At 38.0% G+C, this 22,059-nt stretch overlaps 1 protein-coding gene across 5 annotated transcripts in view; it reads right to left on the bottom strand.

The window, feature by feature from the left end:
* GUCA1C (guanylate cyclase activator 1C) overlaps window positions 1-22,059 on the bottom strand; it is a 130,412-nt gene that overhangs the window by 33,635 nt on the left and 74,718 nt on the right. The window contains exon 1 of one of the 5 annotated variants that reach the window (XM_083833011.1): window positions 33-332. The exons of the other annotated variants lie outside the window; for them this stretch is intronic. Coding sequence (XP_083689137.1) covers window positions 33-236 — 204 coding nt within the window. The 5' untranslated portion in view covers window positions 237-332. Of the gene's footprint in view, window positions 1-32; window positions 333-22,059 lie in introns of those variants that run through there. 5 annotated transcript variants of the gene reach the window in all.

Here is a 22,059-nt window from a genome sequence, read left to right as displayed (position 1 = left end):
AGAAAGTCACGAAGTTAAAAATAAATTCTTACCTTATTCATGTCAAATGTGTGAAATACTTGTTCAACATAGCTGTTAGCTTCGGGAGTAAGTCCATGCAGATCCAGGACTTGTTTAAATTCATGCAGACAAAGTTGTCCAGATGGGCACTCCTTCATAAATTTTGTGTACCAATGGTGAATTTCCATGGCATTAATGTCATCGGCTGATCCAGCAGCACCCATAGTGCCAAACATACCAGGTAACCTTTTTCAGTATTTATTCATCCAAACGTTCATTCTTGCTTCCCAGCAACAATCATTCAAACACCAGATCTGCCTCTGAGAGCTACTTTAAACCTCTTATAGATCGCTACCAATATAGACTAAGTAAATATAGCACCCTAGCAAGATTACCAGTGCCCAGTTTCAGGACACCATGGTTTTATCAGCTGATCACGGTCTTTGTGCACAGTCAGTTTGCAGAGCCTCAGTAGGGCACGAGGACACATTGTGCTGATTCTCATCTTGTGTTGGCATCTGTGGTGCTAAAGCTATGTAAACTGGATGAATATTGAGTAAACAACACTCAGGGATTTTGAGAGTATTTTCTAAACCTGTTTTAATAATTCACAAGGTTTTAACCAGACCTTCAGCCCAGACGTCCTTTCACTGTTGCAGTGGTTATATTTGTAAGGACAAAGCACACACTCTTCACAGTAACTTGTGGAGTCTTGATAGAAACTACAGCAGATTGGTAACCTGAAGGTTGGATGAGTTGCAGTCACTTTCCCTTCTCACTTTTTTTTTTTCCAGGGAATAGGTCACAAAAGAAAAGATAAGCTACTGAATATATAAGAAGAAACAAGAAGTTGTCTAAGTCCTACTGTGAGACATCAAGATGCATCTGTAAGAGCTGAAAGAGCTTTAAATGGTAGAAAGCATATAAATAATGCTTTGGTGAGTGGTTTTCAAACACCACCCTCAAGTAAAGCTTCTCTGAACATCTTATTTTTCTATCCTTATTTTAATAGTTAGATAATATTTTGGATACTTTTTGGACAGCTGCCTTATAGTAAATGACTTTTCATTTTTAATACTTCTCTGTATACCTTGGTCCAAGTACAAGGTTTTACCTTATAGGCCAAAACCATAAGATTATTTGACTTGGATAACCTGAAAAAATGAAAACAACTATACACTAAGCACAGAAACCATGACCTTGTCTTTAGAAAGCAGTTCTACAAGTGTCTGAGTCTTGCATAAGCCACTGCTCTCCTAAAAAATGTTCCCCCACTGCCACTGCTCATGCAGTCTCATGCTTTACCTTCCCTTAGGTCAGCATGAATTTTTGTGCGGTTGCACCAGGGAACAACTGTAAGAACAGATCCAGGTAAAAGCTTGCAATAAAATTGAATACTAATAAATATAGTTAGCTGAGACTACTTTATTTAAACTCTGCACTGCCTGGTCTCACAAAACAGTGTGTTGTACAAGAAGATAGATCAAATGAGTGGGATGGAAAAGAGTGACCCGCAGCACAGTGAGTGAAAGGCCACTTCTTTTGTATAGGGAAAATGAATAATTGCAGCAGAATGCAGTCCTCCCATGGAGCAGTGTGTAGCTGCATAACCTGAATTTTCTTTTGGGCGAAGAGTCAGGCTGGTTTAGTTGTGAATAGTCAACACAACAGCCATGAGAGACAGATGCTTTACAAATTTCATCTCTATGGCACATTAGTTGGATGTGCACAGGGAGGGAGGCATGAATGACCCTGGACCACGCTGTTTGCGTGTTTTGAGCACTGTTTAATTTTTCAGGTGAATAAAGATTTGGGACACACTAATCATGTAAAATTAGAATGGCAAAATAGTCCAGAAGAACAAGGAAACATGGAAGAAGAATCAAATGCAAATAGGAGATGTTTTCAAAGGAGTTCTTGTAGGCCACGTTCCTGTTAGGGTAGCTTTACTGGTGGATTATAGCGATGAAGTACAGAACATAAGGGTTATGTTGGCAACTCTTTTTAGCAATTTAATACTATCCTCACTTTCACTCTGAGGAAAACAGGCTTCTCTAGTTAAAGCACAATTGTCTCAGGCTCATTCTATCTACACGCCAAGGTTAGTCAGGGATTGTATTTCTTCATATGTATGACGCTACAAGCAAAGTCAAGAAGCAGAATGAGGGAGAATAACAAGGTAGTGAAGAATTTGGATTGTATATCTGCAGGCAATGTAATGGCAATGTAATAATGGGAGAAAAGCAGCCAGAAGAGGAAAACAAACACAGAGCAGACAGACTGACAGGACTTTGAGAATGTATGGCCATACAAGAAAGGATGAAAAAAAATGATGTCATAAAAAAGTATGTGGCCTGGAAACAAGAAGCTGAGTTTATGTATCAGGTTGAAAAATGGATTTTAATTCCAAAGAACTCCTCATTCCAAAGACCTCATCATCAACAGTTGTGCACAGAAACCTATTGTCTGAGTAGTGCCTGTCTCAAACAGGCACTACTGTATCTGAACATGAAAGAAACCATGTACATGGAAAACAACAGAACCAAACAAAACAGGTCACTTGGAGCCTCTGCACACTCTACCAGATGACACCTGCACTTAGACCTTCATGATGTAATGGAAGTTACTCAAGATTACAAATACAGGTTATAAAATAAAGGCCCTCAAGACTCTGATAAACTGTCTAGTTAATGTCAAGTTTTCTATGCATGATGCTTTGAAATATGGGGGGAAATATAATGAAGCACTGGAAACCTAAAATCGCAGACAGCAAATCCCATGATATCATGACAGAGACGTCAAGAACTCCTATGGAAAAGCATCAAGGGAGTAAACTCTAACCCCAGCATTTTGTCCATAGCAAAATTCTGACTAAGCCTCAAAGTGTTATATATTAGCACCATCAGTCTCTGCAATTCATAGCTTGCACTTGAAGGATGTAGGAAAATGGCACCATTTAGAATTTTTTATTTGATCCCTTTGCTACAGTGACATGCAACAATCTTACTTGTGGCCATAAAAATTGCAGGCCTCTGAACTGAAAAAAATCTTACTCTCCTTTGAATTTAAGGCAGCCTTTCCAGAATGATTTGAAATATTTTTGCAAAATAATTTGAGAAAGGATCACTTGGAAGTCTTAAAAAAATCAAAATGTTTGCATAATTACACCGTGGAACTAATTGCCCCACAATAGTAAACAAATATGGGTTCAAAAGGCAATTAGACAATTATGTCTAGGAAAAGTCCATGAAACCCATTTATTGACTTTGTTATCTGACTGAGCAGCCACGGGCTGCTAGAAGCGGGGAAGGTGGCTGAGGGGCATCTGTTCCCCAGGTATATGCCCCTGGCTATTGCCAGAGACAGAACAGGAGACCAGAAGTACTTTTGAGCTGACTAATGAGTAGGGCTATTTTTACAGTCCAGACATGATCCAAAGAATGTTTAATTGCCTTATCTCTATTCAGCTGGCGGTCAGACTGAAGGAATGAAGACCAATCATTTTGGAAAAAAACAAAGCTGTTTGTGAAGAAGGTCCTATCCTAGATGGATGTCTGGCTACAATACAGGCAAACCCAGTTTATTTGTAATTTACATATATATCATAAAATTATTGGTGTCAGATTTTTTTTCCTTAGAGTTTTCATTTGCATCTTCCCATCACCTTTTCATGCAGGCTTAACACTTCCTTATTAGGATACTTTATATTTAAATTTTCCTATAAGCTTTTCAGCGTGCTCCTATCTGAAGATATGCAACTCTGAATACACAGTAATAAACCTGTGGATTAGTGATTTATTATTGTTACGTCCTATACCTGTTCTCTAAGAGGCCAAAGCTAAACACATGTAGGAATCTGCCTGCTATCAAAGCCATGATGTATACAAAGACAAAATTGGGTGCCACTGATATAGCTAGTAAGAGAAGAAAATCAGAAGAGTTGTGACAGTACACACTAAGGAGACGGCTAGACTGCAATTAACCTTTAATTCTTCTTCTTATGTTGATTTTTTTTTCTAAATTAGTTAATTACCAATGGTTCTTGTAAACTTTAACAGATGTCCCTTGAAATTAATTTTGTAAATTGTTTCTAAAATGTTGGTAAGGTCACTTAAGTAATATTCTAATTCTACCAAAGCCCTTTATATAAATAATTGAGGTGACATCATTGTCTGTCTGGAACTCTTATGCAACACAGATACAACATTATCTTTTTTTTGTTGTTGTTGTTAAAAAAAAAAAAAAAAGACAACCAAACCTGTTCCCTTCCGACCATCCTACGTGAGAAGAAAAAGACGGGAAAAATAATAAAAGTTATCCCTCCTTCAGAAGCATACTAAATATCATTGTTTCATTAATTCCTTTTGGTGAATTTTACAGTTGATGTTTATAAAGTGACTGTAAAAACTAAAACTGAAGAACAAACATAACATACTCAGCACCACCAGCCTTGAAAAGAAATCTTACATTTAATAAATAAATCATAACTTGATTTGACAGTAGTAATTGCATTTCATTTGTCAGTCCCTGCTGGTGTAGAGTCTGGGATTATCTAAAGGTCAAGAATAGTTCTCTGTGAACTGGCACGGGGATTCACAGCACGCAAAGCACCACATTCCCCCCAAGTGCCTTGTCACAGACAGACTCAGTAGGAAACTGGAGCACATTCAGCTCCAGTGCACCAAGGCACATCTCCCAAACTACAAATAATCTATGTCCATCTATGCTTGTACACAGACACACAGCCAATTTAGGAAGCCCAAGACACACCACATTTTTCTTTTTGTGTTCAATAACTAGAAATATCTGAAATTGAATGTCATTTATTCTCTGAATGCACTTCAGTAATTCTGCCATTTTCCCCCTTAGGCTAATAAGTTTTCCTTAGCTGTGTTTGCAATTCACAGTGTTGCTGTGGTTTCCTAGCATACTCTGCTTTGTAGATGCGGCAAGTGAGGGACAAAATTATTTTCACTTTATTTTTTTTTAACTGAATGAAATAGCCTTTCAAACCTAGAGAGGCTATTTTGTTTTATATCCTGGCTAACGGCAAGCCTGTACTCCTTCCTGGATGCAGGAATTGAATGCATCCTTAGCAAGTTTGCTGATGATACTAAACTGGGAGGTGCTGTTGGCTGTCTCAAAGGATGAGAGGCCTTGTGGAGGGATCTAGATACATTGGAGCATTGGTAAATCAATCAGAAATTTAACAAGGGTACATGCCAGGTGCTGTATGGACAGAGTAATGCCAGACAGGTACAGAGGGACAGATGAGTTACTGGAGAGCAGCTGTGCAGAAAGGGACCTGGGGTACTGGTTGACAGCAGGCTCAACACGAGTCATCAGCATGCCCTGGCAGCCAAGAGGGTAATCCTCATTTTGGGATGCATTAAACAAAGCATTGCCAGCCAATCAAAAGAAGTGATTCTTATCATATATTTAACATTGGTGTGGCCTCACTTCGAATATCATGGTACAGTTCTGGTCTCAGCAATATAAAAAGGATTTTATGATAATTGAAAGCATACAGAGGAGGGCAACAGAGCTGGTAAGAGGGCTAGAGGGCATGTTGTGTGAGGAGACGCTGAGGAATCACGGGTTGTCCAGCCTGGAAAGAAGGAGGCTGAGAGGTGACCCCGCTGCTCTCTGTAACTTCTTGAGGAAGGGAAGCGCAGAGAGAGGCGCTGGCCTCTGCTTCCTGGTCACGGATGACAAGATCCATGGGAAGGGCGTAAAGCTACACCAGGGAAGGTTCAGACTGGACATTAGGAAATATTTCTTTACTGTGAGGGTGGTCAAACACAGAAACAGGCTTCCTAGGGAGGTGGTTGATGCACCATGCCTGCCAGTGTTCAAAAGACATTTGGACAACAACCTCAATTAATATACTTTAACTTTTGGTTAGCCCTGAAGAGGTCAGGCAGTTGGACTCAATGGTCTTCATTGGTCCCTTCCAACAGAACTATTCTATTCTATTCTATTCTATTCTATTCTATTCTATTCTATTCTGTCACGTTTCTATTGAGAAGTACTATAAACATACATTTAAACATGGATAATTACTAGCTAATAACCCATCATGGAAACCCAGAACAAATGACATGCAAACAATGCATGTAAGGCATATCCATAGTTCAAGTATGGACAACAGCAGAACAAACTCAGGTGATTACAGGAGCTTACTGTATAACCTATCCAAAAAGTTTTCCCTGAATTTTTACCACCCAAATTCCAGCTTTTTGCATGGCTGAGTTCAGACTGAAAAGGCTGGGAAGTTCTGTTTTCTCATCTCCCCCCCGCCTTTTTTTTTGTCAGAAGGACCCCAAATAATTGAAAGATCTATTAATAAGGATTGGACAAAGAAAACAAGGAAGAAATTGATATGATTTTATGTTATTATCAGATTTGGCATTACATCCTGAAAGGCAATACAGAAAAATAAAAACAGCATGGAATTCAATTTAAAGGAAAGATGTGAGAAAAATCTTTTGACCTTTTATACTTAATATTCCTCAAGAGGAATTTCATCACCACTGTGCTATGCAGCACTAACTGTTCTGCAAAGTTGTCTCACACAGCCACAATTCCAAAGATAGTTCCTGACTGCTGCAATTCATAACAAATTTTAAGATGAAAAAATATCAGTAAGCACAACATTTATTTGTGTTATTTTTTATTTAACTTAGAATTGATAAAGAGAACTCTGTGTTTCAGCCTGAAAAGCTGAGACAAATACATCTCGGAGAATCTGTCTTCACTAAGAAGTTACATGCTATGAACAGGAAGGCATAACTTCAGTGCTTTTAAAAAGGGAATGTAAGAGCTTAATCACAGTATGCAATTAAAATAAAGACATGGGAAATCTGGTAGAGTTTAGAAAGTAAAGAGCAGAGTTTCCAGACAAAATTGCTGATGTATTACAATTTATTTTATTTTATTTTTTTAAATTTAAGCTATTTTCATCATCATGTAATAGGTCAGCATATCAGCATTCACTGTTAAAAGTAAACTGCTGGAACTCTAAGCTCTGAAAAACTGGATTCAGACTTGCAATAACCATTTGAAAAGAAAGAAAGGGGGAAAATGGTTTGGGTTCCAAAGCTGTTTGAAGATTCACGAAAAGTGCTGTCTACTTTAAGTGGAGGTCACATATTTAGTTTGTGCATTCAAGTAGGTTCCTATCAGCCATTTTACTTAGTTGGAAAGAGAAACTTCAATGGATCTTCCAATTTCACAAGCTTGCATTTTCAGAAATTCTCTAATCTGTTCTAAACTTCCATTTTCTTAGAGGATACCGATATCCACTGAAGTGATAGAAACTACCAGGAAGATGAGATAACAGAAAAAATTTCTCCTACCTTACAAATCACCTGTTCAACATACAACACTGAGCACGAAGATTTTACCAAATCTTTTCCATAGCAGATACAAAAGAAGAAAAGTATTCTAAGTCCTCCAAGTTCATTTACTTACTAAATCCGGCCTTATCCTTGAAATGCAAATCACAGTGAAACACAAGCTATTTTTGACAAAGTGCTGTTTGCATGAACCTGGAAAACTAATCTTTAATGGAATAACCTTGCTTCTCCCACAGTTCTTAAAAGTCACCATGCTGATATAATTTGTTTAAGACAGAAGATCCACCTCCTGAAACAGTTCTTGTAAAGCTGAAGATTGCGTAAAGATAGCTAGCCAAGTTTTGCAAACTGCACACACTAATAATTTTGAGACAAAAATTTCCAGTCTGTCTTCAAAAAATTAACGTATTCATACACATATGCACACACACACAAATATTTGCCCCCCAAAACCAACAACCCTGGGTGAACTAAATTCTTTCTTGTATTAATGCTTTTGATAGGCTTGACTGCAACAATATTTTACAGCACTAACTGAAAGTTAAAGCTGAGCTCAGGTTTTCTGTATTATGCATAACCTTTCTGTCTACCCTGCATAATTTAAGGTGGCTCTCTGGAGTATTAAATGTACTTATGTTATTAAATTCGAGAATATAAATCAAAGACAGCTCTATTCCTTGGAAAGTAAGATCCACAAAGAATAATTACAGCTATATAATAGCACATCATCATGGAATACAAATTAATTGTATATAGTATTTTTTACCTTGTTGTAGAACAATTCTGACTTCTTTAATTGTTCAGGAGGTACCTCTGGTTATTCTTATAAATAAGGAAATAAGGAAAAAGAATTAGTATTTACGTTCAGAAGAAGTATTTAAGCACTATGTGTGTGTATAAAAGGAATCAAGAGAAATTTGTAAAAGAGCCAACAGCTGAAGAAAAGCAAATAGGGAAAGGAAAGAAAGAAAAAAAAAAAAAAGAGGAGAAAGTATTATCAAACATCAATTAATTCAGGAGGATATGGAAGCCTAGAAGTGTGAACTAATTCTTTACCATCAGCTGGAGAATAATGACATTTTCATAGCTGAGTTATCATTCTATGCCTTAACAGTGATATTGGAGTATTTAATAATTCTGTAGTACTGGAGAAAAAAATGCCAGGACAACTGATAGACCTGCCCTCAGATACTAATACAATTTTCAAATCCTGTAATCTAAAATGAAGCTCATCAGAAGATCCATAACAGATGGTTTAATTCTGTGTACTGTTCCTGGAAATGTATGTAAAATTGAAGGCAGGCTCTTGCTGCAACAAACCTCAGAAAATGTGAATGTGTACTTCTGACAACCATCTGCTGTCACCTTCCAGTACCTAAGCCCTCAGTAGACAAGCACACGTAGTAAACTTTACTGATGCTGCAAGACAGCATAGGACAAAACGTAAAAAGATCCCACAAAAAAAAAAATCTCTCTTGGGTCCTTGATGGGGAAGTAATTTAAAAGTTGCATGAAGAGAGCTGATCTTTAACTTTCACCTTAAAGCTGCCTGGAAGCTGTTCCCTTTCTAAATGGAATTAGCAATATTTAGAAGCCAGAGAAAAGCAGCTTATTAACAGAGGCAGACTGAGCTGCAGCTTCCCTGAATGGTCCCGCAGTGGTGTCTTTTGAGTTCATCACAGATCTGTGAAGTTTTTGAAAGAGGGGGGTAATAATTTGTTCACATCAAAGCATTGCAACTAAGCAGAAAGCACAGGTAGTTTGGACTGGTAAAAAAATAATCAAAGTGAGTACATACCTACCAAACTTGTGCCTACCAAGAGTTACGACCATAGCATATATTTACTGGTGGTGGGTTGACCTTGGCTGGTGGTCAGATGGCCATCCAGATGCTCTCACTGCCTGTCCTCAACAGGACCGGGGGAGAAAATGTGATGAAATAGCTCATGGGTCTAGATGAAGACAGGGAGATCACTTACCAACTATTGCCATGAGCAAAACAGATTTCACTTGGAGTAAGTTAGTATAATTTATTGCCAATTAAATTAGAATATTATGGTGAGAAACAAAGACAAAACTAAAGGAAAATGCCTTTCCTCCCCCTTCCCCCCACTTTCCCAGCCTCATTTCTCCATTCTTCACTCCTTCATTCCCCTCTCCTCTACCTCCTGCCTCACAAAGCAGCACAGGAGGGATGGGGAATGGGAGGTTGCAGTGAGTGCATAACAGCTTCTCTCTGCTGCCCCTTCAACCTCACACTTTCACCTGCTCTAGCACGGGCTCTCCATGGGCCACAGTTCCTCCAGGTCATGTCCAACTGCTCCACCATCATCCTCTCCTTTGCCATGGTGTGGTTATCTGCACCAATAAGGTACTCTCCAGGAGCTGCAGGGAAATACCTGTTCCACCATGCTCTCCTCCAGAAGCTGCAGTGCAACTCCTGCTCCAGCACCTTGGGCAACTACCCCCCTCCTTCTTCTTTAACCCTGGTGCTCATGAGGCTGTTTCTCAAAATTTTTCCCCTCATTCCTCACTGCTGTGTGGTGTTTTGTCCTCTCTTACCCTGGCTGTTCCCAGGGTGGCTGCTAGGCCCAGCTGTGCCCTGTGATGGGGCCACTGGAGCCAGCTGGATCTGGCACAGGGCAGCCCTGGCATCTCCTCACACAGCAGCCCCACAGCCCCCTGCCTCTTCCTGGGCACGCAAGCTTAATAAAGTAGTTCAACTAAAATTTCAGTGCAGCTAAGGATGGGGACACAAGCAGACACTGCCCTAACCGAAGAACAGGAGAGGACCATCACTTCCCTCACAAAACTCATTTGGAAAAATTGCATCAATGCACACCTTGATGGCAATTCTATGAAGCCTTCATGTAACTGTGAGTCAGGTGAGATGTTACCCTGGTTTTCAATGAAACTGGATCTCTGCCTGTATCTGTGTGTCAGGAGTATTTAAGAAAGCAATATAAGCAGTATGTTCCACCTAGTAAGAATAATTAAGCATCGTTTTTTTTAATTATACCAGCTTGGACATTCTCTAGAGGAAGACACTCTAATTCTGAATGAATGTAATCAAATCGGACAGCTATAAGTTCAGATAGTTTAAGCATAGATGTGGGATCCCCTATCAACATGCAGGTAAGTGGTTCTTGTGATAGCTTTCGTCTCGCAAAAAAATTACAGCAGAACTCTAAAAAAATTCAATGACAATTACAACAACAACAGTGATGAAGATTCCTAAAGCAACAAGGCCAGGGAAGTCATATCCTCGTCACTCAGCATTTTTGTTAAGGACCATTACCTTTAGTGAAGCTCTCTCTTGGTACAGTAGAGTGAAGCAAACTGAATGCAACAAGTAAAACTATACTCTTAAAAATTGCAAAGTTTTAACTTCTTGTAGCTCAATAAGGAAAGGACTTATGGAGGAAGGTTGAAATCCTACACACAAACTGTGCTTACAAGATTTCAGTGCACACCATTCCACTACAAGAGCTATCAGAAAATTTACTTAGTGAGCAGTTTCCAATTTAGTACAATGTTAAGTGGCAGAAAACTTCTCAATTTTATGAAAATTAATTCTGTTTTTCAACCAGCTGTAGAAGATGACACTAAACCATCTGGCAGCCATCATGTATAATTTTCTGTGTTTAAAATTAAGGAACTGGACTGGAGGCCAACTATTTGTGCTATTCAATGCGTCTTCACTTTGTGTCTGTGCTATCCAATGCCATCAGCTTGTCTTCTGCAGACTCCCAACAGAAGGACAGAAATCTTTTTTTATCTTAGATTCACATCACTGGTGGAAAAAGGCCATGTTTTACAAAAATACTTCCTTGTATTTCAGATATGAAGCTGAAGCAGAGCTGCAGAGAAACCATGCTTGGGTCAGAAAGAGTACTTGCAGATCTGACACCTGATTTTGTCACTTGACATCTCAGGGAAGAAGTTCCCTCCCAGTCTGTTCACTCTGTCCTTGGAAGAGGTGTAGAAGAAACAGCATCCAGTGAGCAACATACAGATATTTACTCATATCACTAGCTGTATGCATGGTGGCTTTCGGTTTGGTAAGCAGGGTGAGGGGAGCAACAGAGTAAGGGGATGAAGAGGGAAGCAACGGAGAAGGGAAGAGGATCTTCTTTCAGGCAGAATATTCATATTGCCTAGTCTGTGTTCCCTAATAACACTGCCTGAATTATTGAATTATTGAATGCTGTTGGGATGAATGATAATCAATTCGTGGATACTATTCAATAAATGAAGTGTGTCCCTGATCACAGACAGAGGTTTAGAACACCTGGCAACCATACTGCAAGCTCGTGTGCTTGCACATTCTGTTATTGTGCAACTTAACTCACAGAGTACAGGAAGCAAACTTCTTACAAGCTTAATTTTATCTGCAAAAATTCTGACTATAAAGACTGACACAGATGGTATTTCAGATACCTGTACTTCTGGTATTAAGATAGCCATGCTTTCCCACAAAAAAAAATAAAAAAAAATAAATAAATCAGTGTTTAAAGTCTGTGTTTAATTCATTTTTCCCTGTTGGCATAAAAGCCACCTTAGGAAACCACTGGTGGTACCTCTGGCAATTTTATTGGACAATTGCCCAGATTTAGACCCATGATAATGTTGAGGCTGCTATACCGTTATTATAACACATATTTGAAGAAACTGGTTAATGCATGAATTAAAGCCTGGCGATTCATTTGCAGCATGTTCACACAATTTTGCAAACTGCATCTGCAGAATCAAATAGTAAGAGCACACATTCATAGTTTTTCTTCTATGAAAGTTATTAAGAGGTTTTTGAGTGATTTCAAGATTTCTTTTAATTTAGGAATTATTATTCTCCTCTCATAAATTGACTTAGAGAAATTACATTGACAGGCTTAATGATGTAGCTGGCCACAGCATCTCTATTCAGTCAAACAGAAATGTCATAATTCTGCTAACAAATAGCTTCTTCATGTCTCCACTTCTCCACTTCAAAAGTTGATAGTCCTTAAATAAGAAGCCTGATTAAGTTTTGTCTATCTACTTTTAGTTCCTGTGCTTTATCTGGTAATTATTCAATGTAAAAGGCTTTGGAAGAGCAGAAGCCTACTATGGGGCCAGGTTCTCTTTATGCCTGACCTAGAGCTTCTCAGTTTTAATGATCAAAGTAACTGGAGCATGGAACATGCATCTAATTCTGTTATTTGCTTAGTACATTACTCTTTTTTTTTTTTTTCTTTCTTTTTTTTTTTCCCCGTTTGCTTCAGGAGATAAATGGTCCGAAAAATATCTAAAAGTCCCCACGTGAAACACAGTGTATCATGAGCCAAATTTAAAATGAAGTAAAAAGTGAAGAGACACTTGCAAAGGGAGTTGACATAACACTATTGCCACAATGCATCTAATTTCAATTCTAAATGTGAAGTTTCGGTTTTGCTTTCAAATCCCCATTCCTGCCTCAAATGCAGTAGAAATAGCATCTGCCAAAAACTTTAAGTATACAATTTATGCAATTTCCTGACTACCATGTTTAGCACTAAACTGAAGATTTCCTCCTTCATCCAAGGACAAACTACTTGCAGCTTTGCTCTTTATTCAATTCACTGTCCGGAAGAAGGAACAGTCTTTCACCGCCTGAAAAAACAGTCCTGAATACCCTCAGGGAGTATGGCTATGAATGGCTTCAGAGAGAGACATAAGCGGTAGTAAGAGATGAAAATCCTCACTTCACCCTGCTAAATCCAGCATTACGCTTCAGTGATGTGACAAGAAAAGAGCCAAATACCTGCCACTTTCATCCTGCTGAAGTCCTGAAACCAGGATTAGAGTTATATAATGTTGTAAAATGGGAACTGAACTTGTGAAGGAAGGAATCTCTCAGTTCTCTTTATTTAAAATGACTGCCTGTGCAGCTGAATAGCAATTCCCCAACACAAACAACACAGAAGAGCCAAGTCCTCAAAACTGTAACTCTTGCCCAAGCACAGTCTTACAAGTGCACTCTCTAGGTTAACTACATGCATCTGAGAATTTCTGCTCAAGAGTAAAACTGTCGGGCATGTCCTAGACAGGGAAAAATTTGATCAGATACTCATTTTGTTCTGGATATTTTGCACAGTGCTCAATCTTTGTTTACATTTCAGCATAAACTCTGAATCAGAGACTGAAATTAAGGCACACCTCAATGAATTCAGGGTTCAAATCCACAAATGTGCAAGATGAACACAGCAAGATTGCTTCAGGTACAGAAAAGCTTACCTTAAATGAGAGGTTGGTATTTCTAGCATCCTCCTCTACATGCACAGGCCAGATCCCATGAATGCTGTCACTGCATCCCATCTAATGAGTAACCCATGTTTAAATAAGCGCTACAGATAAGCAGAGCACAGAATAAACTTAAAGGAACTTGGAAATATCCTTTCTACTGCCTTCTTCCAGTTAACATCTTAAAGCTGCCACAGTAAGCGTTAAATAAAACTTGAAATCAGGGAGACTACACAGTCTATTTCTGCAAGGCTGTCCTGGAAGCAGGTGAAATCTCCATCAGGTTGAGGGTAAAGGCCCCAAGGGCTCTGGACTGGGCAACTCCAGTTTTTCTCAGCCCTGCAGCATGATCCAAAAGTCCAATTAGTCCTGACGGCAGGGAGTAAGGGATGGCTGTCCCAAACTTCAGCCAGAGAGCAAAAAACGTGCATTTAGAGTTGTAAGAGCAAAGTGAAAGTGAAGGGCTGACAAGGCATACAAACTTGGCCTTGCCAAATTACGGCACTACTAATGCCTTACAGGGAGAGGTGTTGCATGTCCTCAAAGAGGGCTGGAAGACGTTGAAAGAACTGGAGGGAAAGCACCTTGGCTACCCAAAACCTTTTTGTTTGGGAACAAAAGTGTAGGTTGCTTGGAAGACCACAGTCTCTCTGAGAGGCTGGCTTTGCATGTTAGAGAGTGAAACACACAGTGTAAGACAGGAAAATATTGATTAAATCAGCTGTTTTTTTCAGTTGGAGTTCAATAATATCAGACAGGACTGAACAGAAGACATTGTTCAACCTATTCTTGCATCAAACAGGAGACAGGTAATTTTATAGTAGACGGAAAAAGTGAATTAGAGTTGTAAATTTTACTAAAGAACAAATAAGAATTGCTTGGTAGAATGAAACCATAGAACTTAATTAGCTTTACAAGATCAAAATCAAACAAATAACAGGTGAATAGGTACTGTTGCAAAGAAGCAAGGAAGACTGGAAACAGACTAAATAATTTAAGAAATAGCTAGTGTGGTGTATTTTGGATTTCTAAAATTGTTGGATATTTTATGTCTAAATATCTAGTCTTTCAGTACTGACAAGCCAGTATTTTTGACTCATACCCCCTCTCCGCAAAAATTAAATTATTTTGATAAATCTGCTAAAACAAACCTTTATTCAATGGGCTTCCTTTCACTGAGTTTTAAGAGAAGCACATGAGAAAAGCAACAAAATCAACAATTCACACAATTTCAACACAGAACTGTAGTGCTCAGAAATTAATACTGCACTCAGCAGCAGTCCAAGGTACCATATTAAGATAAATGATTGAACTACTGCAGGAAATGTGTTTGTCCAGATACTGCCGCATTCTGATACAACATTAGTTTGATACCCACATTAGTATTACTGATGTACCTTTTCTGTTTATCTTACCTCTGTGTGGCAACTATCTACAGATATTTAAACTCATTCATCCAACAAAGCCAAAACAGTTGCCTGAATGCTACATTGCATGTGACCATCCTGACAAAACTAGTGTTAGGCATCCTACGACCCCAGCCTCAGGAGTCTTATTATAGCAAATTTATGAGAGCAGATGTGGCTCCACGCCTTGCAAGACTATGTGTTGTGTTTGGCACACTGGAGTTAAGCAGCGACAGAGCTTCATATATTCCTACAGCTGCGTAAAGTAGTAATTATATCAGTCTAACTACACGCTAAAAATGTATGACTGAAACTAAGTTAGCATGATTAAGGGATCTGAAATCTTGGATAAGTCCTTGCCTTTATTATACTGTGTGAACTGTTTGCAGCACTGTCTTGAAAAATAATAATAAAAAACAAAAACAAATTTGTTTCATGGCAGTTTAAGTAACAGATGTTTAATCACTGTTTTTAAAGTCTTCTTTCTGAAAATTGAAATTATGTTTTTCAACAAGAATGTCAGGTTTATTTTATCAACCATATATTTATGAATATAGTACCAGGAAATGAAGAGAAATGTAAACAAGAATGACATAGATATCATTTATATCGAGTGGCATTTATTTACAGAAAAAAGATTGCATGTAATATTAGTTATTAGTAGTTTTTCACAATCAAGTTGAATTATGATTTCAATACCTAAAAGAATATTCAATAGTTATGTAATACAAAATTTCATAAATTAGACTCAATCACACACTTAAATCCAGGAAAATGTTGTTAGCAAGCAGAAGAATTTCTACTGCTTTCAGTAAAAGGAGAGGCTGCTGATTATCTGCTGCACTAAAACATGGACCTTGATCAAGTTATGAACAGAGTTATACGACACAGCTGACTCTGGGATGAGGAGGTGGGAAATTATGTCTCAGAAAGATACTCCTGGTCATGCCATCCTCAGATAATATTAATACTCTATTTTTATATATTGTAAATTAAATGTCGTATTGAAGATACTCCCCATTTACCGTTGTACCTTGTGATAGAAATAAGCCTTTGGTCTGAAATATTTTTAGAACTGGAACATTTTTTGTAATCAGATTATTATATAAGATCAATTAAATAGATTTAGTGGTTATGCAGCCACCAAAAATAAAGCATAAATACACGACATCGTTCTCCAGGGAAGATCTCATCACCGAAACCTGAGGGGATCATTAGCCTCAATTTCAATTTCACTTTTATACAGCACAGTCTACACTATGCAATGCATTATGTTTTGTATCATTAGCTGCAGCTATGCCAAACACACAGTTACTCTTCTCACCTGTCTGGCTTAGAAGCAGCAAGCTGCTTCCTGTTTCATCCACAGCATCATCCCCATCAAACAAATACACGTGTCTGCATCACAACATTTTTGCTGCTCTCAAATGAATCTACGGACTTGGCCAAAAACATCAGCTGAATTATTTGTAAGTGGTATCCCTAAAGAACTTTTAAGCATGATTTCCTTTAGTAAAAGTACAGGTGCTTATTATTTAAAAAAATAAATTAGCAATTATTTCCTTGAAAGAGCTTACACAGCAGTGTCATTTTGTTCTCTATAGAGTGCAAGCAGAACAAAAGACTCTTCAGCATGACTTTTCTTTCAGGTAAGAAAGCTGTAATAGGCAGGTGGCATTCAGATTGGTTAGTTGCTGTTCCACATGAAATACTAGCAGAATAAGGTTTTGGTCCTGCTATGTAAATAGTTTTGTCAAAAACCTCACTGAAAGGCAATGAAATCTCATGAATGCAGAGTAAAGCTCAGAATAGCAATTTTTCTCCCTGTGATCTCTAAAGCCTACTTTTAACTTTCCTCATGCCAAAGTCTTTAGTCTTATCTTACTCTTGAATCTAAAAAGCACCTGAATCTAAAGTCTCTAAAATGTCACAACTAAGTTAAGTTTTTTAGGTGTTAAACTACTTAGCTTCTCATAACAACATGGATACAGCTAAGAAGAGTTAGATGCTGTTGGTTCATCAAAGGCATTTTGGAACGTGCTTTGTCTTTGCTGTTATTTTCATCAGAAATAACTCCACTTATGTTAATGGGTTCAAGAGGGCAGAGCTGGTCTATAAATACTTCCTTGCTAGTTGTTTCCCACTTGAATCCAACAGAGTTCCAGACACTAGCTCATCATTATTATGAAACAGATTATGAAACTATCTTTATCTTGACCCACAAGTATTTCTCACATTTGCCCTTCCGAATCTCTTCCCCATCTCATGGAGGGTGAAGGTAGGGGGGTGAGCAAATGGCTGGTGGATACTCAGTTGCTGGCTGGGGTCAACCCACCACAGTGACTGATTTGGTTTGATTAACTTCCATTCACATGCACTGTCACTTATCAGTGCAGATAACCTGGAAAGACGTTTTATGAAAGGTCCATGTAGAGTACTGTAACTTGGCAATAAAAGCAAGATGTTTATCACTTACGATCAAATCAGACTAGCCATATAAATTTAATCCTGGGTCTAGATGCCCAGTATAGAAGTCATGGAAAGTTAAAAATGATTAGCACACAAAAAGAGACGGACAAGCTTCTACGCTAACGGAAGCACCAAAATAAACAGCCAACAAAAGCATATAAGAAAAGAAAACAGAGAACTCCTGAAGTCCGGATTGATGTTGGTGTCCTGGGCATTTGGGACAGATTAGGACAGCAGGAGGAACAGCATTAAGGGCTTTGGTTTGACTCATGGCCACAGTAAGTTCTCAAGTCTGTTTAGATGAGACTTAGCTATTGCATTTCCCTGAAGTGTGTTGACATAGCTAATGACAACAAGGCCCAACAGATGATTGAAGAGATGAGGAAAGGAAGCAACATCATGCTTTCCAAGGAAAAAAAAGAATGACCGAGACAGATGTAATTTACTCCAGTTCTTAGCATCACGTTCCTACAAATAGAGAGCAGTACTGGAGCTATTATCGTCACCATTCAGGCATGATAAGTGTGAAAAATAATGAACTATCTGAACACATAAAATGAGCATAGTATAAGGCATAGTTATCAGACATTTCAACTATCCCTGAAACAGGAATAATGTGTGTTCTATGAACCATCCATCAAATCTATCCGACATTATTCCATCTGACAGATTAAATGGCTGATCTTCAGTTTATGTAAAATTGCCAGATATCCAGCAACTTGAGATGAACCAGTCTAGTTTTCACGAAAAAAAAAAAAGAGATTGAGTACAGTAGTGATGAAAATTACTACCTTCATTTATTCTGTCAAAATGCCAGAGTTTGCATGTCTTGAAACATAAAAATGAGGGAAAGACTGTGCAGAGGCAGACAGTTAAGCAAAGAAGGTAGGGTTAAGATGAACAAAAGCAGCTTGCAAATTACCAGCTTTAGGGCAACAGTTGCTGCTAAAGGAACACAAGACAATTAAATCTTAGGTTCATTTTCTAGCACAGAACAACTTAATTAAAAAGCAATTAAAGGTACATGAGGTAGGAGTGATCAGCTGACCTAATTTTGCATTAACAATCAGAGACTAGATTGTCAGCTGTGATCAGCCAGTCCCTGTTTGGGCAAGTTATAAGTCTAAGAAATATGTATATTTTAAAAGTATGCCTTAAATTGAGACAGTGGTGTAAAGGCTAAAACAAACATAGAGAGAATTAGAAGGGATAAGTATCATAGTGAGTGACATATCCGCAAAGAATTGTGCAGTAATTTTGAAAAGTTAATGTTTTAAAAAGAGTATCATGGTAACTTGAGGAAAAAAAAATCATTATCATTTGGAGGGAGTTTGTAGCCATTCATCATTTACAGGACAAGCAGGACAGTATCTAAGCAATACTTAAAGACAGATTATGATCAAAGTTTACAAGGGAGGGAGAACTTGTATCGCGGTGAATTCTTAGTCAGTAAAGTAAATATTTCACTGCAACGCTAGACCGTGACCTCAAGATATAACTGGTTTAACAGCATGAAGTACTGGGTATGGACTCACCTTTTGCTGAACAGAAATACAGACCCTCTGTTACAAGGAAAAGACAGTGGTCAGGCAATTTTATTTGTAACATGACTTGGCAAGATCCACAAACTGAAGCCAGATGATACTAATTTATATTCCAATTCTATCACACATTCTGCCTCCTAAAAATGACATTATTTCCATACAGCCAGGTATTCATTTACAGGAGAAGCATGGAACACAATGTGCGCAAAAGCAACTCAGCTACAGGTCACCTTAATCATGAAGACTACTAATGAAAAAGCTTCCTGTGATATGAGCCCAAAATGGATGAGTTCTGAGGTCCAATAATAAATGACACATACTTCAGGGAATTGCTCACTGTTAGGCTTCCTATCCTTTATGAGAAACAGTTGTGAGCTATAAGCACTCAAAACTTTACTGACAATTAGTTTAATGGAAGTAAATTATTTTACTTTCAGTAAATTCAGAAATATTCTGCTCTTAAATTGACTGCTAATTCTTAATGCAAGCCTGTAATCCATCCACGCTGCAATTATAGAAAATGCTCCTTAATTTGGAAGTCCTTCTCTTTCTCCATCAAAGGTGTCACAAATTGGTAAAGACTTCTTTTCTTCATTACAAAGAGCATTAAGATTTTGTTGTTATTATACTCTGTATTCTAAAAGGACCTTTCTGCACTACAGTGAAACAGTGCAACAAATTCATATTAAATAATCTGCTAATCTTCTAAGCCTTTTCTTATTTATCTTCTGCTTGTACTTTACCCTCTCGATTCTGGGGTGTTCAATTCACGACATTTTCAGGAAATTACTTTTCCTGTATTTCTTTATAATTTTGCAAATTAACATCTGGCTATCAGATTTCCATTTCTGAAAGATAATACATTATAGATGTCTTCACCTCCTATATACTATATGAGGGTTTCTATCTTTTATTTATTATTATTTTTTATTTCATTTTGTTCCAAAGAGGGAGGGAGAGAGAGAGAGAGAAGTAAAGATAAACCTGCTATTTAGAGAGTTTATTATTATTGTAAGTTAATTGTAAGGAAGTATTGATTGAACTTATCTAGCAGGTTATAGGTTGACTTTCACTGCATCACCAACATGATGTTTTCAAGAAAACGCCAGCAGTTTGAGACAGCTGATCCACAAGTAATTAAGGCAAATGATACCTTAAGCTGGAGATTTAGAGTGCTCAGTCACCCTGTTAAGAGTATTACTGGCTTTAAGACCTTTAAAGTCCATCCATGCTAAAGACCATCCATGTCACTTTGCCTACTATTGCAAGGTCTTTTATCATAATAAACTTGGTAAATTCATATTTTTACACTACAGCTCTCAATTCTCAATGGTAGTACAATATTGCAAGCCACCAGCTTTAAATGTGGCATTTAAACAGCAGAAGGTTTAGGATCACTTCTGCATTTGATTTTGATATAATTTGTTCCCATATAACAGCTTTGGTGCCTTAAAGTTCCTCACACAGGTAATTTCTAGATCACTATCTTTCACTTCAGTTGTAACAACACCCATGGTTCACAGAGCAGGTATTTTCCTCTAGGCTGTAAAGGGTATCTGAAAAAATCTGTAGGAAACAGACAGGTTGTAGACATTTCTAGATCAACAACATGTAAGTTGAATCCCTTCGTAGTCTGCAATCATTCCCTGGGATGTCTCCTGTGCCACACTGCAGACTATGTTCCTTTTTCAAAAGTTCTCGAGTTTGTATTGGGATGTTTTGGATCTGACTGTATGTCATACAATGAATGGTATGCATGGGGAGCTTGGGAGAGAAGCTGTGTGAACCTTTCTGGACTGTGTACTGCAACACTGCCCATGGCTGTGTAGGACCATGGAGACAGACAGCCATCCGTTCGGCAACACAAAGATTCATCTGCCTAACAAAATACCATTAAATTGTCCTACAAATCACTGCTTTCACAGAATAAGTTACAAGTAGTGGAGATACACTGTTAGATCACAATTCCGGGAACATTCCTCAATGTTCAAACATCCTGTTTTTTAATTCTGATTTTCAGGTGGAATTTTCAAGAAAGTGGCCTCTGTTTTTAAGGCACCATTTTCTTGAGCAACATCCTGCTTGCAGCTTTTGTAGAAAACCGTGGGCATAACTGGCTGCTTTTACCTTTCTCTGATTGACGGTCATGGAAAAAACAGGTTTTCAGCTTATTGTGTGACAGCCCTTTATTTTGATGACAGTACTTAACTCAATGACAGGTTAATCTTCCAAAGACTGAGATCTGACACACCTCTTTTTCTGGAAATCAGAAAACAAATAAAATACTAATCAGTTCATATGAAGCCATATAATTCCTCACTATTGCTTGCTGCAAATATGACTGATAATTATTTTATCAGGTTAAACTGATATTTCATTTAATCTCCATCAGGATTCAACAACGGGGAAGAGCAAATAAACCAGCATGCAAACAACTGATATGCTCATATTCAACAAACTTGTAGTGAAAGAAGGAAGAGTGGGCTGTGAGAGGATGAATTTTTTCCTGACCTTTTTGAGTGATCAATGTACATCCTGAACAGCACCGATAAGTTTTTGTCCCAGCCAGTTTAACTGCAAGTATTATTCCCCCCGGGTCTTAAAATTTAGATTCATATTAACATGCAGCATTATTTACTGCTTTCTGACATTCTATTTCTTCTAGCACGACACAGAAACATTGGGCAGGTTGAATCATACTAGCTATAATGTGACAATGTTATTTTCCCAATTGTATATACATTAACATTCCGATCCTTTTCTTTTGGAAATGAAATCTGAAGTGCTAGAGGCCTGGTCTCTATCCAAAGCAAAGCCATTTATCTAGTTCACTATTTTTTTTTTCTTTAATCTTTAAAGATGTATGTGGGGGTGGAATTTTCAGCCATCTGAAATAAAAAAAGATTCTGGGTTTTTGACGCTTGAGGGAATGTGAGAACAATCTAATTCGAGAAAAGTTACTTTTTTGTATAGAATAAAAACCTGTAGCAAAGTCCTGAGAGCTGTCTGAAAAATGGCTTGGGA

Source organism: Anser anser (assembly GCF_964211835.1).
Source record: "Anser anser genome assembly, chromosome: 1".
Classification (NCBI taxonomy): Eukaryota; Metazoa; Chordata; class Aves; order Anseriformes; family Anatidae; genus Anser; species Anser anser.
This window is presented reverse-complemented; position numbering and strand designations above follow the sequence as displayed.